Source organism: Drosophila pseudoobscura, chromosome 2 (assembly GCF_009870125.1).
Source record: "Drosophila pseudoobscura strain MV-25-SWS-2005 chromosome 2, UCI_Dpse_MV25, whole genome shotgun sequence".
Classification (NCBI taxonomy): domain Eukaryota; kingdom Metazoa; phylum Arthropoda; class Insecta; order Diptera; family Drosophilidae; genus Drosophila; species Drosophila pseudoobscura.
Genome location: NC_046679.1, coordinates 12,763,775 through 12,791,617, shown reverse-complemented (window position 1 = coordinate 12,791,617; position 27,843 = coordinate 12,763,775). Strand labels below are relative to the sequence as shown.

Below are 27,843 nucleotides of genomic sequence, written 5' to 3'. Positions count from 1 at the left end.
ATTTAGTAAAGGCAGAGTAAAGGTGTGCATACCTTTTTGTACTTTTATGATCCGAAGAACAAGACTATTAAGTCTTGAGTATAGAGAGGCTCTTATTGAATTGTGTGGTTTATTGGAATTTTTAGATCGCTTAACGAATATTTAAATAATACATCTGAAGGCTTAGATCCAGCATTCATTGCACCTTTCGCTTCGACGTCTTCTTCTTGGGCATTATGTAGGCCTTTATGTAGAAATTAGTGAACAGAGCGATGAATGTGAGTGCGACGAGGCCGCCATAGACTGGCACCGCGCGGGATGCATTGCAGTCGGGCTGCCGTAGGGTGTAGATGCAGTGAATGAGGATAATGACGAACTGGGCGAGCTGAACGATGGTGATGTACTGCTTGAACCAGACCTTTGCCTGGCCATCCCTGCGTACGGAGGAAACGTAGTAGTAGGTGTACATGAGGACGTGCACGAGGACGTTGAAGAAGCAGAGGAAGAAGCCATGGCCGCCGTGTCCGTGGAAACGTATGTACAGGAAACAGAAGTACGGCATGAAGGCGTGATGGAAGATGTGCAGGAATGACAAGTGCCTGTGCTTCTTGCGCAGCACGAAGAAGACGGTGTCCAGCAGGTCCAGGAACTTGTTGATGAAATACGAGTAGGTTAGCCAGCGCTCGGTGTTCTTCCACTCGTGGTCCAGCGGCAGGTTGACGATGCATTTGAGGTCGTAGGTTTTCAGCATAAAGTAAAAGCTCTGCGAGAGACACAAACATTACTCGGGGTCCCATCTGTGCCTCAAACCTGATCACCCACGCCCACAAGCATTATGCCGTTGTACAGGACCTGCACGATGTTGTAGACCTTGATCACGCCGCGCAGATCGAAGGGCTCCCGGTGCTCCATCAGCTGCCTGCCCACCTTCAGCACGAACAGCAGGTAGGCTGCCAGGATGACCAGGGTGGGCCAGTGGCTGTCCAAAAGGGGCGCCCGAAAGGGATCTACGGGTGGAGCGTTCAGTATCTCAAACATTGCGGATCTCGGTGCGCCCTGGGTGTCGGCGATCGGGCGACTAGTCGATACGCGGCCCAAAATGCTCGACAATGCGCCTCTCATTTACAATTTTAATGCCAGAATTTTCGCATTTAGGTTCCACTCGGTGCACTAGGCTAATCTATTGCGTACTCCCAAATGTACTTATGCAGTACTTGGGCCTCCACGTGGGGTAGGCATGTCGACCCATGATGCATTATCTAGCACTAAATTACTAGCTCTCTGTGTATTGGCATTCACAGCCATCGACATTGTTGTGGCAGTGCTCTCCTCTTAATCAATACCAATACAGCGCGACTTTCCGGGTCCTTCGTAACTTTAAACATGATTATGGGAATTCCATTAAAAGTTTTATACGGGCTTGGGCTGTGGAAATGTTGGAAAATCACGCATACGCAAAAATAGAGAGGGAGACCCGTGAAAGGGGGAGGGGGCAGCGGTTCTAGTCAAAACGGATGCGGAAATGGGATGTAAATAAGCACCGCCATTGCACGCACATCCTGCAGAAGCCAGCAAATTCAGGAGCCAACAAATTCGATGCATACGGAATTATGTACAGCCCCCACACTGTGCCAGCTAGCCAACACAGATTATAATTGAACCAATGCAATATGTGTATATAACCGTGTTTATGTTTGCATCAGCTTAAAGCGATCATAGAGACAATGTCCGGCCGTATCAATGGTCGTTGAATATTAGGGAACAAACTCTGCATTTGGCTGACTCTTCCTATCTGGCAGCTCCAGACTTTAGTGTACAGTAGATGCAATGCAATATAAACATGAAAATGTATTGCGGTTCCTTCGTATGCTTTCAATGAATATTTGTTCGTTTCCAATGCCGTTCATGGGGCCTTCCGTTAGCAGTCGTTGCCAAATTGCTCAACTTTTTAAGTGCTTTGATTTGCATTGAGAGTTCTTTTCTGGGGCAAGTGAGGTAGGGACCGGGTCTGGCCATTAAACAGGGCTTGGCTTGGCAAGTGCATCTCTGGCCCTATCTTCAACTGTATCTGCAGCCCTCTGTAAACGACCTTTGGTGTTGGGGCTGGGCTGGTTTAGTCCCGACTCGTCTTCGCATTAACGCCATTAGGCCAATTTGGCACTGTGCCCTGACCCCGGAATGCGCACGGAGAACTTTCCCCAAACAAAGGTAGCAAACTATGGCCACGATGCCGATGCTGGCATAGTTTTTTGCCTCCCAGAAGCAGCAGAAGTTCCGTTCCGTTCCACACCACGACACTCGCATGCCAATGCACGTGTAAATAAAAGTCAAGTGAGAAAAACAAATAAATTAGAGGCGCATCCTCTTCTTGTTGGTCCTCGCTGGCTGGCAACAAACATTCCTCTTCGTTATTGCGCGACTGGCTTTAATTACGACACCAGGCGGGAGGGGGGCCAGGGGGCACGAGGAGGAGCAGCTGCTTCCCAACCAGGGATTCGACTCTTGCCACCGCTGGCTCAGCATGTTCAATTTATGTTTATTTGAAAGCTGTTGCACTTGACTAATGTTCCATGGCGGGACATCCTCTTCGAGTCCTGGTGCTGACCAGCGTCGTGGCGTGTGGTTGGAGTGGGCTCTCGCCTGTTGCTGGATTCCACACGGAGGCTAACCCCTTGAACAGTAGTTTCTGTGGAATCTTAGGGCAAATACACACATTACTTACCCAAGGAGTATGTTCTGCCCTCTGGGATGAGTCAATCGATACGTCGTGGATTTGGAGCACCATCCAAACTAAATTTGATTGTAATCGACGGCGCATTTGATTTATTAGTTTTCCCATTAAACAAATTGCCGAACAATGCAGGCCAAGAACAGTACATCGACTATACTTACGCTTATTCATGTAGATTGATGGTCATTTCATTCGTGTAAACACATCCATTGACGCAAATTTGAATAAACATTTTCATTAGCAAAATGTCCATGAGCCCCCGGAGACAGCCATTGCCTGATGGCCGATGTCCAGATATCCATCCTGGCCAGACAATCACTTGGCTTCAATTGGTTTTTGACTTTGGCATTTGAATTTTGGCCTTCAGTATTCAGTATTTCCATACGATACCGCCCACAGTGAAACTTCCTAGCCAGGCCCAACTAGTAATTGGCCATAATCATTCGGTAATGATCTGGTGGCGGCTCTAATTGCGGTGTTCCATTAGGAGTGGCTAAAGGGCAGCGGCCATTGAACTTTGGCGCCGCTCGTTTCGTGAAATATTGGGAAACGAAATTTGCACGTGATATCGCTGAAATCGATAGTTATTTACACCATTACACTACACTAATTTATGACGTAGTGTCTGAGTTGATTTTCGTCGTTTTACAATACTGGGGACTCTAGCCTCAAAAAGAAAATGCAAAAGCTTAATAAACAAATAATTATAGATGTACTAAATCTTGTGTTCACCCTGGACGTCTCTCTTCCGGACGTATTTTTGTTGAAAATTTTGATATATGTACAGGTATCGAGGTATCCAACCAGTTGCAACGTGTTTATACAGGTTTTATTCTGTTTCAGCGCCCACGCCGGACGATCCGCCACCTAATTATGATGTGAGGGACCGCTTGGCCTATAGGAAACTAGTTTGGCCCACCCAGACGTTTGAGCCGGAGGATCTGCAGCCTCGGAACGATTGATTAGCAGCTTGGGCAGTATTATACATATGTGGGAGATATCGTGGATGTCCGCAAGCTGCCACGTGATATAATGGAATTGGACCACGATCCCTCAACGTATGGGAGCATCGTCGACGGAGCCTGTAAGTGTACGAGTGCGCCATTGAAAATGCAGTTTAATACTCCGTTTCCATACCCCAGCCAACAACCGATCAGCCGATGACCTAGAGCTACCTGAGATCATGGACTTAATGGGAGTGGGAAATCAATCAAGAAATCGAGCGGCAACTTTGCTGGGACGGATGCAATCACATCTTCTCGTTGAAAAGTCTCTGGTCAATGGAGGTGTTCACGCTGCACCAAAAGGCCAAATAAATAATAACCCTTGAAACGTGTTCTGTTCTATAATGATTGTTTTAATACTGTGGTTTACATTTTCTTTGGAATATTTGGCCACCACGTGTTATTCGGGCAATCCAGAGTCTTCTTTCTCGTCTTTGGCATCTTCGACCTTGTCTTTGGCATCTTTGTCCTCGTCTTTGGCATCTTCGACCTTGTCTTTGGCATCTTTGTCCTTGTCTTTGGCATCTATGTCCTCGTCTTTGGCATCTTTCTCCTTGTCTGCGGCATCTTTGTCCTTGTCTATGGTGTCTTTCTCCTTGTCTGTGGTATCTTTGTCCTTGTCTGTGGGATCTTTCTCCTTGTCTGCGGCATCTTTGTCCTTGTCTATGGTGTCTTTCTCCTTGTCTGTGGTATCTTTGTCCTTGTCTGTGGGATCTTTCTCCTTGTCTGTGGCATCCTTGTCCTTGTTTGAATGCGTTCTGTCTGGCACCATGTCAGCCAGGAGATCGACATTGCGCTGAAAAGCCACAACGTCTTCATCCATGATTTCGGGAATATCCCAATAGTTGTCCTCAAACGTAAAGGGCACTGCCATTTTGGAGTCAGTGTCGACGAGCACGCTGTTGGTGAAATTCCCACGAATCTTGTGGAAGAGCGCGATCTTCTGGGCCTTCTTCATCCTTGCACTTATCATGGCCTTCTGGAAGGTGGGATCCATGGGGGCATCCGGCTGGCGCACACTGGCAAGCGTGGCAGCCATTATGCGATGGTTGGTCAGCGGCATGTACTCCGGACGCTTGGCCCAAATTTTCTCGCAACGCTGGCAGAGGCCGACCAAAAAATTGGTAGCCGGATTGATGCACATCTCGCACTTGATCACTGCAAAGAACGGATCTTTATCTGAATTCATTTCGCTTGTCTTTGATGTTTCCAAAGTAAAAAACGTATTCAAGTGATGCTAAACGTGCTGTTCTGCGGAAGCTGTGTGCCTTAGAGCGTTTACGAACACTGTTTCTCTAGCTCTGCCATCTTTAAAAAGCATTGGCGTTAACAGCACTGTTTTTTATGTCATTTCAGATCAAGTCTAGTGGAAAAAGGTCATAAATAACATATCGAATAGGGTCTGCCCGGTCCTTTCAGAAGCTGTGGATATTTCAGCAATCTATAAAAATTTTTCGCCAATAAGCTGAGTGCAGGGATGATTGAAAAAACATCGATGCAGATTACATCGAAACATCGATAACAGCGATGTTTCTCCGGCTTGTCTTTGACAATCAAGTTTCATGGAAAATTTTCACTTCGCGTTAAAAATAACTACAACTTACTAGATTTAAACAGCATTTCTACTCAAGATGTCTGTGCCTGTGAATATGCCGCTCCCGATGCAGGTAAGCCTATGAGGATTACAGCTTTTCTTGATGCTGACAAGTTTTTTCCAAACGAAAAGAACGCCATTGAACCCGTGCCAGCGAATGCAGCACCGACCGGGAAGATCGTGGCGGAGAGCCCCAGCATAGACCTGGAGGTGTATGCCAGTCGATACGACGGCATTGTACGACTGCAGCGCCTGATTCATGTGGCCGAGGTTTGCCCCATCCTGCGCGAGGAGGCGCTCAAAATGGCCATCACGTACGTGCAGACCACGTACAACGTTAGTCTGTACACCTTTCTGCACAAGCAATTGAGCGAATTGAACCCCACGTCGCCTGCAGAGCAGGTGCCAGCCGATTCGTTTGCGTACGATCCTGTCTGGGTGGAGACCAAGATGAAGGGGGCTGCCCTCCAGCTGGAGAAGCTTAGTTCGGAGCTGAGGTTCTACAAGTCGAGATCGTTTAAGCAGAGTGCTCGGCGCAGCCTCGAAGAGATGGCCGACCTTTATCTGAGCTGCGGAGATCTGCAAAGTGTCCGGGAATGCCATTCTCGGATGGATTGCTACTGCACCGGCGTCGAGGACATGATGGACATGCTGTTCCACATAATCCAGGTGTTCATTTATATGCAGGACTGGGACCACGCCAGGACCTACATAACGAAGACGAAGTCCCTGGACGTGAAAATGAAGGTCCATCGGCTCAACGGCCCTTTTCACACACACCTCGAGTGCTTCGCCGGCCTGGCCGAGCTGAACCAAAAGAACTACAAGGTGGCCGCCGAGCATTTCCTGAACGCCAACTTTGCCCACTGCGAGCAGTTCCTCGTATCGCCGGTCTCCCTCAACGATGTGGCTGTCTACGGCGGCCTCTGCGCCCTGGCCACCTTCGACAGGCCGGAGCTGAAGCGCCAGGTGATTGCCTCCACATCGTTCAAGCTGTTCCTCGAGCAGGAGCCGCAGGTGCGCGACATTATCTTCATGTTCCACGAGAGCAAGTACGCCTCGTGCCTGACGCTGCTCGACGAGATTCGCGACAACCTCCTCGTGCAAATGTACATAGCCCCGCACGTGAGCACACTCTACGCGAAAATTCGCCAGCGCGCCATGATTCAGTACTTCAGTCCCTACCAGTCGGCCGACATGCACAAAATGGCCGTGGCCTTCAACAGCTCGGTGGGCGATCTGGAGAACGAGGTGGTGCAGCTGATTCAGGATGGCCACCTCCAGGCCCGCATCGACTCGCACCACAAGATTCTCTACGCCAGAGAGGTCGATCAGCGCACCAGCAGCTTCAGGCGTGCCCTGGCCTTGGAAAAGAGTTACCAGCGCATCGCGAAGATGACCATGCTGCGTGCGGCTGTGCTCCAGAGCAAAATCCTAGTGAAGAGCGATATCCGCACGGCCGGCAGCAAGCAGGCTCCATGAACTCTTTGAGTGTTGAGAACCATTAAATCATCTACTTAGTCATCTGCTGACTCTTGCTTGAGATCTTTTCAGCGTAGAACGAAACTCGTTTAATTTCTTAAATTGAAATTATGGTAATTTCCTGCAGTCATGCAAGCCTTTGCCTGCCTCTCGTGTCTGGCCGAGGGAAGGCCAAGAGAAGAGTCAAGTTCATAAATTTAAAGCCCAACCATTGTGGGTGGCCGCACTCACCGCTACCTTTCGCCGAGGTGGGGAAATGTTTTCCAATTCGAAGGTTAGGCCCCGGCTAATCGATACCTCTCCATGGAAATGGTGAGAGTGTTGATTTACGGCATTCCAGGCTCAATTATGACCCACAAAAGTCGCACATTAATGTGTCCAATTGAAGTGCCAGCTACCACAACACCGCTAGACAGAGACGAACAGACAAAAGGCGTCAGAAGTGAGGGGATCCATGGAGCACTCCCCCTTGGCACATTGGCAACTTGTTAAGCTCGTTGTTCTCCCAATTGCTCCTGCAAGGGTGGCGTTTCATCGCCATCCACCGTTCATCAATCGCATTTGAGGGGTCGTTTGCGTGGCCCGAGGGTCTGTGTCCTTGTTCCGATTTCAGCTCGCACAAAGGTGTCTCGATTCTGGGGACGAGTTTCCTGTATGAGAGGCCCGCTTCCTGCTCAACTAATCGATCCAGGATCAACTTGGCCCTATGGTTATGACACACCCCCACCCAAAACACATTCCCATTTGACTGGCTTCCGCACTAACCGATGTCGGGCCCATCCACCCATCCACTCCTGGGGTATATCTGCCGACCGCAGAGTCAAGCCAGGCAAATAACTTGGATCGCAGGCCAGAGCTCCTACTCCGCACTAAAACCACGGCAATTTCTTTTGGGTATTCTCGAGTTGTTGCAGTGGCAGGGGCATGGCCAGGGTCTCCTCCTCCTCCTCCGCACACACAACAAACGCACCGGCTGTGGGAGGGCCGGGAAGCTTTGGCTTTGTATGGAGATTGTGTTTGCCTATGTTGCAGCTCAAGTGTAAACATCATCTGGGCGAAAGGATGTCTGGCTTGTGGTTGGACACACTGCGAGAACGCACTAAATCAATTATAAAATTGGGCCCAAGCCCATCAGCGACTAGTCTGGTCTAAAGCAAATCGAAATCATTCGCAGAAATGTCTATATTATGCCGATTCAAATTCTTCATCTTCTTGTTGGTATTTCTTTCAGTGTATGTCTCTATCTCGCATGCCAGGTCGTCCCCAGTGCCTGTTCTGTGGCCCAGTGTGTGCCCATGCGTTGGCTCTGGCTTCGCGCATCAGCGCAGGATGCCTTTGATTTCATTTCACTTCATTTCATTTTTTTGCTGGTGGAAGCAAACTCGCGGCCCAACCTCTTACCTTTGGCAGCGTCCGCAACCTGCCACAAGCCGCACTTTCCCTACTCATTCCACGGAGGAGCAAACCACAGCCAGCGGCCTGGAATGACGGACGATGGTTCCAGATAGTAATTTTTGCTGTTCGGCTTCTTGATGCTGGGATTTGTGTAATTTACTTCATCGAATATTAAAGAAGGCAAATGGCGACAGAGACGTAGGTCTGTCTGAGCCACACTTAGGGCCGGCAAAGTAGGATACCCACTCGATGAGGGGTCATCAGTTCCATTCCGATTCCCCCGACTCCTCCAAAGAAATCGAATTTTGGTGTCTTTTTTTTTTTGTTATGTTCTTTTTAATTTCCTTCAATAATATGTATGTCTCGTTTATTATTCAATATGCGTTCTAGTTCTATTATTTTCGATTATTTCTCTCGTCATTATATTCTCGTATGTATAAATAAATGTTCACTGTCCGCTCCGAATGCTGGACATGCTCTCTCCTGCTCGATTACAAAACGAATTTCGCCTCCAAGCCAATTTTGCGGTGTATCAAAAATCATTGTGCAAATTTCGAGATTCAAATTTTGCTCATAACAATTCATAATTTAATAACAATAATAAAGGGAATTATTCGAATCTTATTGCATTATTTTATTGTAACAACAAAACCAATCAACGATCCAGTGTGTGGGGTGGCAGGGGGGCGGGGAGGGGATGTGTGTAAAAAAATGGAAACGCAATGTTTTCGCGGCCTTTCCTGTTTTGGGTTTTCCTTAGTTTATTTTTGTGTTTTGTTTTGTTTTTCGTCTGGTTTGCCTTGCTGGTGTCTTAAAAAATGTATTAAAATTATCTTAACTATCAAAATTATATGCACTCTGTTGTAGCTTCATTTGTTTCATTGAGTATTCGCCTCGAAAAGTTTCCATTACTCGTCCTCCAATCACTAGTCAGCTTATATACATTTACTCTTATTATTCGTGTTGTTTCGTTACTATTTCTCATTCTCTGTTTTTTTGTTATGCCTTAACTATGAACAGTTTGATATTACAAATATAATGCAATTATCCTTGATGCCGTCGTAGCCGTAGCCAAATCTCGTCCTTGTCTTAAGTTTAGTGAGTGGCATTTACATGTATCTACATGAATATCAAAAAACTATGCAGGTTCCTCTAAATCCAACAATGTTCTGCAGCTTATACAAATAAATGTTAACATTCAATATCTCCTGCCTTCTGCCTCGTACTCCTCTTCCATACAAAGCCTCTGTATCTCAATGTGGAACAGAATAAGCGGTTTTTGTGTAGTTACAAATTGGGCGCAGCGATTTTTAGTGGTGGAGTGATTCAAGCGAAAGTGTTTGCCTTTCTCTCTTCCTTTTAGAAATCAAATATTGTCAAGCACAAATTTGTGTGAGTGTGCGATCAGCCTCGAAACCAAAGATAATAATAACAACAATAGACCGTATTCGTATTCGTTTTCGTATTCGTAATAAATGTGATTATCGTGATAGAACTACCTACATTACGCATAGATACTGATGTGGAAACGTGGAAATCCCTGGCGTGCTAGCTTACTGGCTGATTGATTGATTGATTGATGGATGATTGAATCAAGAGTGAGAAGTAAATTGCTTTTCATAATTTTCATAATATCATATCTCTTTATATACCATTCAAATTCAAATGATCACAGTCAAAAAACTTGCTTTACTCAATTAATCGCTAAACATTTTCCTTCGTTTCCTTTCACAAAGACGGGACTCCAAATCAATAACGAACTGAACAACGACTTGACCAAATCTCTCTCAACTTGGGGCACTTTGTGAACGGGGCGTGGGCGGGGCGGGCGGGGCGGGGCGGGGGGCATTCGTCTAGGACGAAATTATTTCAAAAATTCTACAACAGAACCCTAAAACGCTGAATGCCTATTTGTGGGCGGATCCTAATATGTAACTGAGGCGTGGCATGGCGTGTATATATCTGATCTGTGTGGAGCAATTAACCAAAGCCAAAACTGTCTGCCGCTGGCCGAATTTCCATTCCCATCCGAATTTTCATTTGCATTTTTAGTGGATCTGGTTGCTTTTGTTGTGGTATTTCTTCTGTTATTACTAATGCATTACAAACTTATTCGTTACCTATGCAAAAATTGTACACTTATATTTATATTCTGGTTTTGGTTTTTGTTTTTCTCATTCAGCGGTACAAAAATTATTCATTGCATTTTTTTCTTTTGGTTTCCATAATGATTTCGGTTTTTAACTAAATTTACACATTGCCTAATTTGCATCCTTTATACGGCTACAATACAAATACTCGTGTACATAATATGCCACTCCACTCATGCCGTGGCTTATAGCTAGGTTTTCCTTTCCTTCCTTTTCTTTGCTTTTTCTGTTTTTCCATTTCCATTTCCCATGTGGTTTCTCCTTCGCTTTGCTTGGTTTAAAAATCATTTACTCGTATGCTAAAAAGTAACTAAATTTAATCAATCTTAGGAATTATTCAGTTGGATCAATTATGAATTTCTGTGTGTGTCATCTGATTTCTGTTCTGCTAGTTTTCCCCTAAAAAAACCTCTGATAGTGTCTGTCTGCACAGAGGCTCTCCACTCCACTCCACTCCATTCCATTGCACTCCACTCTTCTCTGTTCGAATTTCGATTGGGATTGACACTGAGTTGGAAGAACAAAGAGATTATCCGTAGCTGGTTCCGCAGGGTGTCGCTATTAGGCTCTGCTAGAAGTCGCTACTCGTTGATGGATTCCCCAAATTGCTCTCCACAGTGTCGTCCTTATGTCAGAGCGGCGGCTTGTAGACTTCAATAGCAGGCGTGAGCATGTCCACTCGCGTAGATATCGAAGTGTCGCTGAAATAAATAGAGAAATATAGTTAAATATTAAGCATTCAATAAGTTGTGGGTTCCAAGGGGGACAATGATTGAGAATTAAGCCAGAGAAAGAGAAGGGAAAGAAAAGCTGCAAGTCTTATCGCAGCAGCTGCAGGGCACATTCCATCAGAGGAGCTCTGCAGCACAGCAGTCAACAGCTGCCAGCAATATTGTACATTAAGCCAGTGCCACAACAAAGCTGGGTCTGGGCTGTCAGAAGTGCTTAAATGTACTCGAAGCGAAAACAAGCCAGAAATAGCACTAATCCCATTATGTCACATACTAATTGTTTATGTACGTATACGTAATCCACTATCCACCACCACCACCACCACCACCACCACCAGCGTCCTTATCAAATCAACAATCTTGTATTCCATTATATTTTCTGCAATTCCAACTGCCGTCCATCCATTTAATTATACTAATACATCGCATTCAATGTTATTCCATTGTCCACCCTTTGCTTTTCGTATGCACCTGATCCACTCCCTACAGTCCTGCAGTGCGTATTCCTCGAGGAAAGGCACTTTCCTATTCCTGATTTCATTTATTCGGTTCAATTGTTACATTTATATTTTCCTTTCATTGTTCGCCCAAGCCAGGACCCACAACTACTCTCTACCAGACCCAATCCACATGCTCTTTTGATGGGGGCTGCTTTTCCTTTGTTTGCTTGTTGCGGATTCGGATTCGGTTTCGGTTTCGTATTGTAAATGAAATGGAATTAAATGAAATGTGAAATTTATTGTATTTAGGGGATTTCCATGCCACAAGCCCTGCGGGTGGGACAGAGACAGCGACAGCGACAGCGAAACAAAGCAAAGGAATCGCATTTTCGTTTACTATTTGAAATGTAATTTATACGCGTACTTATGGGCCCCACTGTGTTCGCTGGCTGTTCACTTTATTGGTATTCTACTTTAGTTTTATGTGTGATTACGTTTACTCTCTGCTCTCCTCTGCTGTAGTTTTGCTGCACTTTGCCTCGAATATTGAATTAAATACAAATCTCATTTCGTTTCACGGTTGTACTTGCAGCACATAGTAGATTGCTTTTAATAAATCCCCAAGCCGTGCATATTTAACCAGAGAGAGAGAGGAGGATGGAGAGAAGAGTTTCAGATAGTTTGCTGGAACTTTGCCTCGGGGCAGAAACAAACAAAACACGCGAGAGCTAAAGATATTCCTGAAAACTTTTCGAGGGCTGGCAACCACTCGAAATGCGCTTAACTGAAATAATTAAAACGAGAAGCATTCGAAAAATGCAACAAACCGTTCGCCGGCTCATCGATGCCCGAGTGCTCTTTAAATAGAAAATAGTTGATGGCATTATCTTTAATATTCATCATCCAACAACCGTTTAACATATGAGATAAGTTGTGTTTGCATTTGGAATTTCGGTGATTTATTAGCAAACATTCCTTGCTTGTGCCTGGATTTCAGGCATTCAATCTGTCTGCGATGCAAAGTCCTTGAGAGAGCAAATGATTCCACAGCTGGCAGCTAAAAATCCACTCTTAGCAGTGCCCCATTGTGGAAGTACATCCCATTACTGGAGACGACCGCAGCCACCACCCAAGGCTGCACCCATAGCAAAGTGATCCAGCTTGAAGGTGAGGACACCATCTGGCGCTGGCCATTCATCAGCATCGGGGAGTGGAATTGCATTAGCAGGACATCAAATGGCAGGACAGCATGCCGGAACACTGAAAAGTGTGTGCAAATTGTTGGCACGCTGTTGAAACCATGTTCCAATTAAAAATGCAACAAATTTGAGCAAAAAAAAGCGACCAGCAGCTGCCACAGCAATGGAAAATTCGAGTATTGTGTGTGCATACTCGTACAGCATTTCAATGCAATTAAAAAGCCTTTTCAATAGCACTTAACATGAAATTAGTTTCAGGAGTCATAAAAACCATGAAAAGCGCGGCAAGTGCCTGCGGTTATCTGTCGGTTGCTTTGTGCCACTTTGTTGCAATGTGTCCTCTCTGTGTTCCATTTTTATTACCATTTCAATTGATTATTAAAATCAATGTTTCATGTTTCAGGAAAAAGGAAAATGCAGCTAAAGTCCTGCCCCAAGGTACGTACCTCCTATATTAATAACTAGTTCGTCAAAGTTTCTGACGTGGACAGAGCAGAGCAGAACAGAACAGAACAGAACAGAAACTCATCTCGAACATTCCTCAAAGTTGTTCGAGCAAGTGCACGTCCCTGTAAATCTACTAAAACTGACTTTGGCAACAACTTTCTGCAATTAACTGGCCCCCGCTCTGGACCCCATCACTGGGGTGTGGGGGGGGGGGGGGGGGGGGGGGGGGGGGGGGGAGCCGGCTTATTATAAGCGACAACAAGCAATGTAAATGCCAACTGGCAGTGAGAAATGGCCAAAGGCGACAGGCGACAGGCGCCAGGCGCCAGGAGGAGGCGAAACCAGGTCAAACAGGTGTGTGTGTGTGTGTGTGGGGGGGGGGGGGGGGGGGGGGGGGGGGGGGGCTGGAGCTGGGGCTGGCAGGGAATGGCGGAGTGCAAAACTTGCCAATGTATTTAATTTGAAAATGCGACACCGACACTGCGGCGTTGAATGCTTCGTGTAAATTAAATTACACGCGCCACGCCTTCGAAGCCGCGCTGGGGATACGTATAGGCCGTCCAACCCGAAACAGGCTACATTAAACTTTCATTTGGCCAAAAGTCGCAACAAAACTTTGGGACTCGCAGCAAGGACAGGAGCCCCAGGCACCAGCAGATACGAGAGGTCAGCATACTGCGGGCTAAGGGCTTAGCCCAGCATCACCAGCACCTGGAACTGGCCCACCGCCACCGCCATCCAAATCCACATCCGGCAGGCGACAAGTAAACACAAACACCAACACCAACACCAGGCAACCATCGCCCAAACACCTACTGGCACGGACAAGGGTCGGCAGGAAGGCGCGGAAGAAACTCAAAATCTCATTAGTTACATTTTTAAGAGGACACAGAGGCCGGCCTTGGCTGGGGCTAAGGTTGGGCCAACAGTTTCCAGATTCACTTTACCTTTGCTTCGGCGGAGAATCCACGGGAATGCAACAATTTAAGCCTGCCAAAACTTGTACTTCATTAATTTGAAGTGCAGCAAATGATTCACAAAACTATGAATGCACTCCTCCTGATTTGGAGAAGCTTGCTAAACCAGACACCAAAACTTTTGTCTCCAGAACTGAACTTAAAAAGTACATTGAAGAATATTTGTGCATTTATTAAGGATTTTTGGAACAGTTCCCACATACTCGTATGCCTCGGCACGTTCCTCTGCTGTACAGACTAGTATCTGTGTATCTGTGCATCTGTGTGTGGATTGTTTGATAAGAGAATGGTATGGCATGGAATGTTGAATGAGATGGAAGTGTGCCACGCCCCAGGGGTTCGGAATATATCGGTGTTGTCTTTGCGGCTTCTGGTGCCGATGCTGCTGGTGCTGTTGTTCATGTTTTTGTTGGCCATATGGCAGCACTTTAAATGCAAATGAAAGCGCTGAGCTGGAGCGGTTGTCCTCGGCGTCTGCGTTGACGGCACGGCAATGTTGTGCGTCGAGTCGAGGTCGCCTACCATTTGAGAAGTGTCCTCCGTCCTGTCCTGCACGAGTGGGAGCTTGTGTGTGGGTGCGTGGGTGTGTTTGTTAAAGGAATTTGCATAAAGCTCTAAACTAGCATGAATATTCGGTTAGGCTTTTTTCCTTGCGTTGCTGGTGGCGCTGATGACAGCACACGTGACTGGCTCATGGACTGCAAAAGTTTTTGTATGTCAAGGCACTGCAACTGCAGCAGATACTACCCGTACATTGTGCACACACAGATACTTGTTGAGCCTGCCCTTGCCGTCCTCCACGCGTCCACCTTGAACACTCCTCCAATGACGGTCTCCTGTAGGTCACCGCTGGCCGACATTGCCAATCAATGCTCGCCATCGCCATCGCCAACTCAAACAAAAAGTTGAATTTTTTAAGCATTTGTCGTCGTCGCAGTCGTCGCAGCCAAACAATTGGGGCGGGGCACGGCCAGAGTGGTTCCAGAAAGTGCTCGGAAACTTTTGTTTTGTCATTTGCGTGGGCGTTGGCCAATTCAATTGCCAACTTGCATTCGAACTGAAACACAAACTGAAACTCAAATTCCAACTCAAACAAGCGGAGCAAGGGGCGATTCGGGGCGAGGCGTGGCGCTTGTCTTGGCCAAGTCAACAAGGGCATTGATATTAAGTAGCCCTGGCCGAGAGCCTGGACGATTCAATCTGTCCTCCCTCTGGCTGGGCGTCTGCTGGAAACTTTGGCAAATGTGCTGCAAAAGTTTGCTGCGTTTCGCTCTGGTCATTTCGAAGGAGGCGGTCCTGCCGGGCTCAAGATGTAGCCACCGCCTGGCGGCCATTAATCAAACCAGGGCAGGGCAGCCATCCCGCTACGTGATGTCTAGTCCGCTGCCCATAAATAACCCCGACTGCCACGGGGATGGCACAAATCTAAAGCTGCCCCAAAAGGATTTATGTAAATAAATACTTTGGTATTTGTATGGGCTACCAATCGGCAGCTTCGAGGGCAATCGATGCGGCGGCAAATCGGAAAAACCTGTGGGCCAAAGCCAAGTGGCAGGGGAGCCCCGGGCAGAGGCCTTGCCAGCTCTCAAAATTTAGTTTCCGTTGATTAATTTCCGCTCACAGCTCAATCATCACGTCGACAATTTTTCGCATATTTCTCATCCCTTTTTGGATATCAGTTACGAGTACAGCTGACAGCTGAGAATCGAAACGGGGCTGGAGTGGGGTGGGGTGGGGTTGGGGTTTGGGCCGACAGAGTTTAATTTCGGGCCATGTTCGTTAAAAGGTCGGTGGCATGATTTATTTGCCATTCCCGCATTGATTTCCAGTTCGATTTCGATTTCTGGTTTCCGGTTTCCCTGTGCACGTCACTTGCTTAATGAAATCATTCTGTGACACACACACACACACGCACACCCTCTCTAAATAAAATACATGAGTGTATGTGTACACCTACGCCAGCGATTCCGCTTAATTGTTAAATCGAATCCGCTGCGACAGCACGGCGTATGCGTAATGCGATTACTGATATGTGTTGATTGGAATCGAGTTTGCATTTAAAGTGGATTGCCATTGTCCCACACGCAGGACAATGACAGAAAGTGGATTATTAGACACCCAGCTTGTGCTTCTAAAACCAAACATTTTGGCTGAATACGAACTGATTTTGGCTGATGATTTGCGGCATATCGCGGCCTGCGTTGCAAAACTCTACGCTTAGGATGTATCCCGGGAAAACGGTACATACGAATATCCCAGGAATACGGTCTGTGTGCATTCTCGCATATCCTTTAAGCTGGCGGCGGCTCTTGTGGGTCTTTTGGGGGCGGCAACGGCGGCGGCGGCGGCGGTGCTCCCGGACAAATATGAAATATTTCCGAAACGAATGTGCCATAACAGTTGAGTGAATAAAACATTAACAAATATTTATTTCCATAACTGCTGCCGTTTGCTGTTCGGTTCGCCCCCCGGGGGTCTCCTTTTATTTTATTATATTTATTTTCTCGCTTTTATTTTGCGCTTTACTGCAATAGAGCTTGTCCTTGCTGTTGTTACGTTTCAGCTACTGCGATTACACCAAGCGGCAAATAAATAAAACAACAACAAGTGAGGCAAAAGGAAAAAAGCGAAAAGGCAAAACCACGCCACACACACTCACAATCGTTTCCACCTCTCGAGGCCCCGGGGTCAAAGAGCAAACCAAGGCGGCTTCTCTTTTTTTTCGCCTTTTTTTTTTTTGGGGCACATTCTGCACTCAAAGCGGCTAAGGTAACTGCAACCGCTGGCAACATTCCGCGGTACGGGTAGACCCACCTCGCCTAAACAACCGTCCGACTGGTGCTAATGCAGCATTTAAGGCAAGCTCTTGCCACCATTCGTTGGCTTTTTCTCTCTTTTGACGGGTAAACCACACAACAGAAATGGCAGAAAGCCAAGGCACTGCCACTGGCACTGGCACTCCCCTATAGTAGACTCTACTCCCATTCCGGTAGCCATTCCGGGCATTGCTGGCCACGTAAATTGCGTAAAATCCCCGCAGCTGAAGCGCGAAGCCAACGCGTACTCCTCACTAATTGCACATTTTTATCTCAATTATTGCGGCTTACTCGTACTCTTCTTCTTTTGAGTCTTCCACGTCGGCAGTCGCTCTGGGGGGCAGCTATCCAAGCCATCCATTAGGGGATTATGGCTGGACTACTCACACACATATGCGCCATGTTGCATCTTCTACGCCAGTTTTGCCTTTGAAAACTAACCAACAACTTGGACCAAACTGTACGACCATTTTTGCATGTCACGAAAGGCAAGGCCGTATTCATATTCATACGAAAAACCAACCACAAAAGTGTGGTAAAATACTTGGAATATATGTCACTCGATACCCGTCTTAAACAACACTGCACTACCTCTGTTGTCTTTCACGCCCCGCTTGGTTAGATTAGACGACTCATATTTGCACAGTCTAGTAATCGATAGATCGAATAAGAAACCAAGCTAAAGAACACGTTTCTCCCGCTAAGCCTCTTCTGTCCCATAGGATCCCATAGGATATAATGTCGTATACGATATAAGCACCTTATGGGAAAAGCAGCCAGTGTGAGAGAGAGATCAGCAGGCGTCGGTATTTTGTGTTGGCCGGACTCCGTTCTGGTATTTTTCAGGGTTGTAATAATTGTTTTGCTAGCGATTGTTCCTGGTAAAATTTTTCTGAATTATCTGAATATTCGAATTGTTGTGCCATAAGTCCGATTTCATTGCACATTACGACCCATTGCGTGTCAGTTACTCCACGCTCTATTTCGGTGACCCTTGATTTTGGACATCGCAATTTAAATGTAAATATTAATATAGACAGTATGAGCAGCGAGAATTTGCAGGTTAGCTCTAGCACCGGAACCAGCACACAATCTTCGCAATCTACCCCGAATGCTTCAGTCTCCAGCAACTTATCCGATGGAGAGAACTCGGGCTCAAGGGCTGCTCCCCCCATGGTGACTGCTGGAGGAATTCGTACGCCCTGTTAACCTTACATCAGCCAATTGACTAATTATTCTGTTTCTTTCAGTAAATCGCATCGTTTCGGGAATTAGGTCTGCGTACCTGGAGATACTAGCCCGGATACCAATGGTGGTGCCCCGTAATAATCGCTCCGATTCAACATCGAATCGTGCTCCAGAGGCGGCGATTGGCTTGCGCACTCCCAACTCCCTCTCAACAGACAGGATTAGGGCCCCATCTACCAGTCGGCGTCGCCGCCACGCCAGCACCAATACCGCTACCACAGGTCCCACTGCATCGGATGCCGAAGTCAGCGGTCCGTCGAGACCGAAGCGCCAGCGCACCGACTCAAACGAGTCCTTGGAAGAAACCTACAATTGCCCCATTTGTTGGGAGAGCGTATCGAACCGAGACCCAGTGGCCACCAAATGTGGACACATTTTCTGCCGCCAATGCATTCGCACTGCCATACGCCGCTTTCACAAGTGTCCCTTGTGCAGGATGCGCTTGACCCTGAGGCAGCTTAAACCTATTACTATGTAGACCTGTCCTTCAAGTCATCTTAAGAGCCTCCATAAATTTATGATTTAGTATGTTTAATTTTCTGGTTTCTATTTCATAATAAATTAGAGGCTTTGCAATAGAGGTATTCTATTCCAATAATTCTATATATCGGGTACAGGCGATAACGTGCTCGGATGACGTTTCACGGATCTAAGCAACCCTGGGCTGTGCAATTGTTGTTCGGGCAATGAAATGACAGTAAAGTGCTCAGTAGTCGGCGAGACTTCAGACAAAAGACAACGAAAATCAAAAGGAAAATGAGCAACAATCCGCAAAATCCGGACAACAATGAGGCTTTGCCATCCGCAGAGGCTGCCGAGGATATGGTGAGGCGCGAGTTGGACGAGATTGCACCTGGTCTGGCTGGATTCATTGAGGGAAATATAATTGCAGGTAATGCACATACATAATCGTTGAATGTTGAATGTAAACTGATTCCTGCCCCTTCAGCCCCACCAGAAATTAATGGGCAAAGCTGCCTTAACGATCCTTCGATTTTGGCCTATGTGGTACATGGACAGTCCGGGAACGAGCTCTCCGAAAATGTGGCGGGACCAGCGGAGCCGATCGGTATCAATATCTATATTGTCAATGAAACCGAGAGCGGAACACCCGTCTTCGTGGATATTACAAGTAAGTGCTCAGTAATTGACTCGCCCTCGAGTGTAAGAAAACGATTTGTATTTCAGCTGGTCATAGCGCCATCATAGATGCCGGCACCAAAAACGTGATCGTACCGCTGCACCATCCCCATAGCTCTGACTCCGTCATCGTGAATATCCATCAGACTACTCCGAGCTCCCGGGCGGCCAATATGTCGAGCAGTTCGGAGAGCCAGTACCGCTGCCCCATATGCTTTCGTGATGCCAAGGAACTGGAGAGTCTACGTGCCTCCCTTTGCGGGCACATCTGCTGCGGCTGTTGCCTCAAAAAGACCCTGGAAATCTGTCCCATTTGCCCCATTTGCAAGGCTCCAGCCAACTTTAGCGACTCCATACTCTTGTTCTTCTAAAAAGGCAGTCGGGCACTTTGCAGCCTTATTATTTAAGCAGGGCTATAGTCGGGAGTGATCGTTCAATTTCCCTACAAAGATTCATCTAAATGCTAGCGACTGTTTAAATATTAAATATATATAATTATATCTGCCATGTATTGTGATAATATTTCGCACCTTCGGACGCTTCGAGTGAAGCTCTACCAGAGTCAACAAACTCCGTCAGCAGTTTGGGCGCCAAACAATATGCAAATCAGAGCACGCACCGCACTGCAGCGCCATCATCATCAGCATCGAGGACGTGGAGGCAACTTCCCAGCCGCATCAGCACAACTCTGTCTCTCTGGTGAATGGGCGCAAGTGAGTTACTTGTAATTACCACAAAATTCAATATATACACTCGTTGCTGTGGCTCCATCCAGCACCCACCGCACCCACCAGACAGCCAGACAGACAGACAGCTGCCGTCATAGTCAAACATTATTTGGTGTAGTCTCGGGCCCGTCCTGGAACTCGTTTTGGCTAACGACCCAACCATCGACTTGCGTCATATCCCACCCGAGTTGTCGAAGATGCGACGACCGCACGCACAGATGCCTTCGCTTTGGATGAACACCAACACCAGGAGGAGGAGCACCCAGCCTTCACTCCAAATGGCAGCTGTAAAAAATCACAGCATCAGCATAAAAGTGCTTAAAAGCAGCCGCCGTGTCCTGAGAGCGGGGCATGTTTTTGCTTTTTGCGCTTCACTTTGCACTGAAATTTCCAGATTTTACACCCATCCCTGACAACCATCCACCATCCTATGCCCCTCCTCATCGAGGAGTGTAAAAGTTTCGTACAGTTTTTCTCTTACTGATTCCTATCTACCGAATTTTCGTTTCTTGACAGCCTGAAGAGAACGATGCTCTCCCATTGTTGCCAGCAAACTCATTTCATCATCGGGCGTTCGTTTTAATGGAATGATTTGGAAAAACAAAATTATGAAGCATTTTAATTGCCACACAGACACAGATTCCGACCACTAACCGCTCCGATGGGCATCGTATCTTCAGCTTGAGCTCGTTAATGCGGCAACCTAATTCAATTTTGCATCTTAATCCAATCAGCAAATTGAAGAATAACTGCCGCCCAGACCTGACAGAGGGCCACAGATAATATTACATTTTGCATTTTAATTGGGATTTACTAATTAAAAAGTTTTCCTGGTTACACATTGCATTTGGTCGTAGGGAAAACAATGGCTGGATCTGTGTCTGTATCTAGGGCTGAAGGGAGAGCTTACATGGTGGGATTAGGCGCCAGTAGACCTTTGTCAAATGTGGGGCGGACTCTTGGCGGATTATATATCAGATAACTGACCCCCAAGCCTTTCAATATTAATTAATACAGATTTCTCAAGGGCTGATAATCCTTGAAAGTTTGTGGCTAAGTTTCAATATAAGTAGGCCAGAAGTAATTAGAAAGTTCGGTATTTAATTATAAGCTATATTCGAGTGCCTCGCCACACAGTTCCCCGAGAGATATCGGATCTTCCGAATGGGCGGATTCAATTTTAAAGCCATATGAAACATCATTACTGAGTCAGAGTCTGAAATATGAACATGCAAACCATCGCCTTCCTCTTGCGGGTTCGTGTACATACACCAAAGACCATTCCAACGATGACTGTGGGGCACACCAGCAGACACATGCATATGTACATATATTCGTTCCCCATGGTCTAGCCTGTCTGCACTCAGCTGTGAGCACTCGAAGTGCACAAGCTCAAAGCTCGGCACGCGTCATTAAATTCGTCAATGCAATTTGCGCACTGCCATTGACATAATAAGAAAAAAAAGAACAGAAATGAATGCGAGAGGGGCCGAAAGGGTGGCTGGAGAGACAAATAAATCGAGAATATTGCGCATAAATGTATTTAAAATTACGCATTGCTCATACGCAACGTATGGCAATATTTCCGCTCGACGGCGTCTTTTGTGTGTGCCTGTGTCCTGGCCGGGCTGGCCACTTAGTATTCCGTTCACTGGCACAGCGACTGACACGTCGTAGCCTAACGGCAAGGAGCAACATCAATATCGCATGGCAACAGTGGCAGTGCCTCAGGCAGAAGGCAGATGGCAATGGCGATGGCGATGGCGAAGAAGGTTCCGTAGGAGCCTACGGGCTACGCAGGCCAATTTGCAATATTATTGATTTTTCATTTTCCGTTTTCCGTTTGGGTTTTGGTTTTATATTTTCGGTTTCATTGCCAGCAAAAACTAACGCCAACAAAACACATTGAGAAGAAAAAGTTGGCTAAAACACGCTTCTGGCCTGTCCTGGCCTGTCCTGCCCTGCCCTGGTCATGCCCAATGCCGTGCAAATGCCAGCGATGAGCCAACAATCGCACATACACACACATCACTGTACAGTGTACAGTGTACACCCACCCATTGGCATGTCGCGTCCCGGGGCCAGTTAAATAGTCAAAGGACAGCAATGCTGGCGTCGGCGAAGGCGTCTCTGCTGCTCGGTTCGCCGTCGCATTCGCGTTCGCGTTCTTCAGCGGCGGCAAAACATAAAGTTTGCAGCCCAACGAGGATACGACTATTAAGTACCTGATACTGGCAGTCCAAAAAAATAAAATTACATTTGCCAGAGAGAGAGAGAGAGAGAGAGAGATCCATTAGAATGTTATTGTTTCGTATCACAGCTTCAAAATAGGAGTCCCTGAATTGCAACAGATGTATATAGACCCTCTCTCTGAGACCCACATAGGGTATTGGGTATATGGCTATCGCTGTTTTGCCGAGTGGGTTGCCAAAAACAAAAGCAATAGCAAAAAAAAGAACACACGCGAAAAGTAAAAGCAAAAAGCAAAAGCAAGCAAAACAAAATTAGTTTCATAAGTTTTTTATGAGTTCATCGCTTTTTTGTGTATGGCCAGCAAACAAAAACACAGAAACACACACACACACACACAGGCACATATTGTAGATACACAAACAGAGACTGTTACATATACCATCGTATGAGCACAAAAGTCGCCTGGCTGACTAACCAGCTTTTGTGCCAAGGGTCGAGCGTTGGGGCGTTCGTCGCGTGGGTGGACGCCTTTCCCGGACGCCGCCTCCTTCGACCGCTCCCATCGCTGCTGCTGCTGCTGCTGCTGCTGCTGCTGTTGCTGTTGCTGCTGTGTTCTGGCACTTCCGCTGTTCCTCGCACACACACACACACACAAGCACAGTTTGAGGAACTTTTAGGCAGGCAAATAATTCACAAAAAATACACAAATACTCGTACGAGTATATAGCAGGAAGCCAAGTAAAATATATTGCGAGTAAATTTCTTTTGTTGTTCGGCTAGACGTTTAGTCGCAGTCAGAGAGAAGGAGAGTGAGAAGAAGAGAGCGAGAGACTGTGTGTGAGTGAAAAAGAGCCAAATGAAAGCAATGGCGACAATTTGTTAAATTGTTATTGTTATTTCTATGTTAAATGCTCCACTGCCCCCACAATAGCTACCCCCCAAACACCCATACACCTCTACGCCACCCACTCTTCCAGCGCAGACCACCTACCGCACTGCCCCCCCCCGCCCCCGCCCCCCACGATATACCAGCGGCTGCTGCACGTAACGTCGATCTGCATAAATTATGTGAGTTTTATAAGGACACAAGAAACACAAAGAGTACCAATGCCGGGCTGCTAGCAAAACTTATTACGCAAAACAAATATTTGACGACAATTTTTACTTTTATTGTTCAGTCTTTTGGCATTTTCGGACAATTCCTCACAGGAAACAGGGAAAGGGATATACGTAAAGGAGGTATTGTTAGAGAGTTCTGGGGTTTTAATTTCATTCCGACTAATTATAGCGTTGCAGAAAAGACCAGAGGGTATAAAAAAGCAATAATAAAATGCAGTAAAGGGAAGGCGATCCACAAATGGTATAGAGGAATGTCTAAATAAAATGTGAATTGGATAAAAGGGGGTTGAAAAACAAGGGAAAAGAAGGGGAGGGAAAAATATCTACAAATAGTCCGAGAAATAAAATCAACAGAAATTCTATTAGAAAGGAAAAATGAAATGAAATGCGTATTCTTTATTGAAAATACTGAATATTGAAGACTTTTAATTAATACAGAAAAAGGGTGAAGGGTGCTATTCAATAGATATTGATAGATACATATGAGAAGAGCCAATGAGCGATGAAATGTAACCTTGGGAATACGTAATGATAGCCTTGAGTGGGTAAACCAACGATAAATGCATATACTCGTGTGTATATATTCATTGGAATTTAAATTGAATTTATTATAATTGTTGATCCATTCGAAATGGGTTTCTTTGGACATTTTGTGCAGCCCCGAACTATAATGAATTCTTCCATTAAAACAGCGTCGATAACGTTTTGTTTGCATGGGGAATGTGAAAAATGCAAGCCAAACAAAAAGACCAAAATATAGCAGTATTCACGTTCGCAGAGCTCTCTGCCAATTATAGTAAAGAGCGCATAAATTCGGGGAACGGAGCGGGAGTTCTGGCAGCGAGTCATTCCATATGTCACATTCTTGCACGCCATACGAGTATGACTGACCATTTCCGCTCTACACCTCCCTGCAGGCCCTGGCCAAACACTGGCCCATGCGATGCCAACGAAATTGAGTTCAAGTGAACTGCCAGCCACAATGACGGGTAGTCCCGGACTCCACCTGAGCCTTGAGATTCATTAACACAACAACCAGAGAACCAGCAACAAGCAACAACAGGCATAGCAATGCCAACAGCAACAGCCCTAATGTCCATAAACAGAGCAAAAGGCAATTCCAATTCGTGTGAAGCTCTCCGAGTTGCGGGGCTTAAGTAGCCAGGCCCACAGTGACCAAAACGAATAGGAACTTCATATAGCTCTCCCTCACTTTCTCTCTCTCTGTCTCTCTCTGTCTTTTTATGTCGAATAGCCCATACTCGTACAAATTGATTTTCTCACACCTAGAGTACTCCACTCCCACGACAAGTTGATTTCGCCTTTGCTTTTATTCTATTTTATTCGGTCTCGTTTCGTTTCGTTTCGATTCATTCGATTCATATGTACATATACATATATAGCTCCTCTATGGAGTAAATGCCGAATAATAAAATAAAATCATCTCATCCAACCAGTTGGAGTTTCTGTTGCTCTTCCAGTTCCAATTGGCCGGGGATAAGGTGCTTAGGCTTAGGCACATGTCAATTATGTGAGCAGGTCCCCGTGGCTGATGCCCTGACAGGCCGTCAGTCCGTTTGGACAGCCAGGCAGTAACAAATCAATTAGACAAAAAGGGAAAAGGAAGAACTCTTCTATTACCCGCCAAGAGGACGAGAGTAATATTTTTAGCCAGAACAGGTGTGGGCTTATCGTATTTGTTCTGATTTCTATACCAAATCTCAAGGGCAATAGAACTAATTTTTGCAGAATATAGCAGTGCAGGGATTTGGAAATAAATTTGTTGTATCGAAAACTTCGTTCTTAATAGAGAAATTCGACTGTAACTTGATGTAATGCAATTCGGAACAAAACGCAATTTGTATAGCATACTTTTACGGGCAAGCAATTTAAAGCCATTTATTTTGGCTCTAACGAAATTCTACGAAAACATAGAACGAAACCTTTAACATTTCGGATCTTTCTAGCTGCCAGTTGCTTGTAGAGAACAGAAGGACGTGTCTGAGGACATGTCAGAGAGAAAACCAAATTTGTATAGCATACTTTTATGGGCAAGCAATTTATAGCCATTTATTCTGGCTCTAACGAAATCCTACAAAAACATAGATCAAAACCTTTAAAATTTCGGATCTTTGAGGAGCCACTTTTTGGTACAGAACAGAAGGATGATAACCAACAATCCACAGATCTTATGGGGTAGAAAAAGCCTTGTCCTTGTCCTTGGACACCATAAACGAACATATTTGCTGAGCCGTTGGCCAACACCGTAACTTTTCAATGTACTTTGGTCGTGAAATGGCCAATGCCCCGCGGTCCCTGGGTTAATTATAACAAAGTATTGATGTAATAAACCAAAAACAATATCCCCCGTCGCACATAAACGAAAGTCAATCTCCATTGAACACACACGCCGAGCGGGCACAAACAATAACACAGCCACACAGATCCACTTAAACAATCACACGTGAAATACACACTATACAATATACGATATATAATACACAATACATATGTGCACACAAAGAGGTTGATGACAAGTTTCAGTTGTCATGTGCAATTTTCCAGAAGAGGCGGATCGATGGGACTTCTTAATTGCCGGCCAGCCCCAGGAAGTTGTGCCAACAGGAGTGCTCGCACTGAGCCATTAATTATTGACATTTTTCGGGCTTAAAAATTAATCAGCGGCAAGCAACAAATTTCGACATCGATTTTCCGTTTTCAATCTGCGCATTCATCATTTTTCCCCAACTGCTGTCTGTCTCCTTTCTGCTGATCAATTATTTAGGCTCCGGCTACGGCCACGGCTCGTGGGCGATAAGACTGGAAAGGCTGGGCCTTTACAGGAAAACCTACTTAGCGGCTTAGCAGTGGACCAAGAACAGCCTCAACTGCTCTCTCTGTCTCCACCGGGGTGACGACAAATGGGCATTGTGAATTCATGCTGGTCTCGACACGTGCCAGCCGGGCGGGAAGGTCAAGATACGGCAGAGGACACTTGGAACATCACTTGCCAAGTACCCGGCACCAAGGCTATCGCCTCTAATCGGGTCTATGCTAATGCTTGTCCAGCTTAGCCCCAACGGGTTATGGACACGTCCGGCAGGCACTTCGGAGCTCAGTCTCTGGTGCACTCGAATCGAGTTTGCCGTGCGTGTTGCTGCTTAATTGACTCGATTGAAAATAATCCATGATTAAACTTCAAGCAACCAGCAACTGCTGCTACGTGGTTGGGCTTTAATCTGTGCTCTCTGCGCTATCCCGCCACACCAATCGATGCCGATTCAGAGCGATTTCATTGTTGTTTGATTAAGCTTAATTAGTGCGAAGTCCTGCCCCCGGGGGCAGTCGTTGTCCGGCGCAAGCCGATTGGGTTTCAATTAAATGACAAGCCATCATAATTGATGCTCCTCCTGCTCCTCCTGCTGCTCCTCCTCCTCACATGGCTCGCATGCACTCGTCACTGGGCAAAAGTGGAATCAAATTAACTCATGGCCTGACCAGTCTCTGGCCACGATTCAAGGAAGTCCTGCTGCCGCTTACCGCTCTTATTCCACTAAATTGCTTTCTGATTAACTTTGCCTGTATTACAGCGAGCGAGAAGCCATTGAGCTTTTAAAGAAACTCGGGCTTACAGTAAGTAGTTCTGTAGAAACTGAGCGGCACAATCATTTGGGGGTAATATATGAAATTTAAGAGTGAATTTAAAGAAACAATCTAAGAGGCAGCCTTTCCAGCGCCATTCGCTGTTTGTTTGATTGCCGTCATAATACTTAAAAATAAAACATAAATTTAAATCAATGGCTCAATAAGAATGATTTAATTGGGTTTTCATTTGGCGATGGTCTGGCGAGCTGTGAAAATTCAAATTAAAAGCCAGAACGTGACCAAAAAGTGGAATTGGCTTGGGCCTGGGCTTAATAGGCAATTTGCAGTCGTAATCCCCCAATGCAAGCAGCTGCCAAAAGTCACGCACAGCCCAAGGATAAGGACAACAAAAACAGCGACTCGTCCCCGTCCCCGTCCTCGGCCACACAGGACACTGGAATTATTTTACACATTCAAGACGATAAACTCGACGCAGAACAAATGCAACTGGGCTGAAATATTAGAGGCAAATGCCAGGCACTTAATGGCCAATAAATCGATTTGCTTTCGGCAGCTAAAGCGACGCAGTGCAGCCCCGGCTGTATTACCAATTGTTCGACTCCCCCCCACACAGAATATATCGCGTATACGAGTAGTGGGCACGCGGTTGCCGGATACGGATGCGGGATTTGGGGGCTTTGAGGGGCCAACGCTTATCGGCACGCATGCACGCAGCTGGCGGCAATTTGGATACGAAGATAAAACATTTATTGGCCACATAAAACGGGTGAAATTACCAAGGGCCGCACAGTGGCCACATCCTGCTCTGGCCTCTGGCCTCTGGCTCTGACCTGCCACGGGATGTTGGTCTTGATTCAGTTTTGC

General features: G+C 46.2%; 6 protein-coding genes and 1 long non-coding RNA gene across 8 annotated transcripts in view; 4 read left to right on the top strand and 3 right to left on the bottom strand.

Moving 5' to 3' along the window:
• Positions 1–72: 72 nt before the first annotated feature.
• LOC4801489 (elongation of very long chain fatty acids protein F-like) lies at positions 73–1,069 on the bottom strand. Its single transcript, XM_001358535.4, has 2 exons — positions 802–1,069; positions 73–742 (listed from the first exon to the last, which is right to left on the bottom strand). Exons 1-2 carry the CDS (start codon positions 1,015–1,017, stop codon positions 176–178), a joined length of 783 nt encoding a protein of 260 aa, XP_001358572.4. The 5' UTR covers positions 1,018–1,069; the 3' UTR covers positions 73–175.
• Positions 1,070–2,475: 1,406 nt separating this feature from the next.
• LOC26534367 (uncharacterized) lies at positions 2,476–4,042 on the top strand. The gene is made up of 3 exons (XR_004471157.1): positions 2,476–3,497; positions 3,554–3,794; positions 3,853–4,042. It is a non-coding gene; the product is annotated as an uncharacterized lncRNA (long non-coding RNA).
• Positions 4,043–4,046: 4 nt separating this feature from the next.
• LOC6897237 (protein starmaker) lies at positions 4,047–5,017 on the bottom strand. Its single transcript, XM_002137373.3, has one exon. It carries the CDS (start codon positions 4,901–4,903, stop codon positions 4,115–4,117), a length of 789 nt encoding a protein of 262 aa, XP_002137409.2. The 5' UTR covers positions 4,904–5,017; the 3' UTR covers positions 4,047–4,114.
• A 56-nt stretch (positions 5,018–5,073) lies between these two features.
• LOC6897236 (COP9 signalosome complex subunit 1b-like) lies at positions 5,074–6,835 on the top strand. Its single transcript, XM_002137372.3, has 2 exons — positions 5,074–5,381; positions 5,441–6,835. Exons 1-2 carry the CDS (start codon positions 5,346–5,348, stop codon positions 6,788–6,790), a joined length of 1,386 nt encoding a protein of 461 aa, XP_002137408.2. The 5' UTR covers positions 5,074–5,345; the 3' UTR covers positions 6,791–6,835.
• Positions 6,836–8,503: 1,668 nt separating this feature from the next.
• Teh1 (tipE homolog 1) overlaps positions 8,504–27,843 on the bottom strand; it is a 30,992-nt gene continuing 11,652 nt past the window's right edge. Inside the window, exons 1-2 of one of the 2 annotated variants that reach the window (XR_004470181.1) lie at positions 17,237–17,326; positions 8,504–11,036 (exon numbers count right to left, since the gene is read on the bottom strand). Coding sequence is in view for 1 of the 2 variants with exons in the window: in XM_033383490.1 (XP_033239381.1) it covers positions 10,967–11,036 (70 nt within the window). In the remaining variant the exon portion in view is untranslated. Of the gene's footprint in view, positions 11,037–17,236; positions 17,327–27,843 lie in introns of those variants that run through there. The other variant, XM_033383490.1, reaches the window with a different exon arrangement.
• Positions 17,689–18,773, top strand: LOC6897235 (E3 ubiquitin-protein ligase COP1-like). Its single transcript, XM_002137371.3, has 2 exons — positions 17,689–18,140; positions 18,196–18,773. The coding sequence occupies exons 1-2, from the start codon at positions 17,987–17,989 to the stop codon at positions 18,669–18,671; spliced, it is 630 nt and encodes a 209-aa protein (XP_002137407.2). The 5' UTR covers positions 17,689–17,986; the 3' UTR covers positions 18,672–18,773.
• On the top strand, positions 18,865–19,838 carry LOC6897234 (uncharacterized). The gene is made up of 3 exons (XM_002137370.3): positions 18,865–19,085; positions 19,143–19,325; positions 19,382–19,838. The coding sequence occupies exons 1-3, from the start codon at positions 18,950–18,952 to the stop codon at positions 19,702–19,704; spliced, it is 642 nt and encodes a 213-aa protein (XP_002137406.1). The 5' UTR covers positions 18,865–18,949; the 3' UTR covers positions 19,705–19,838.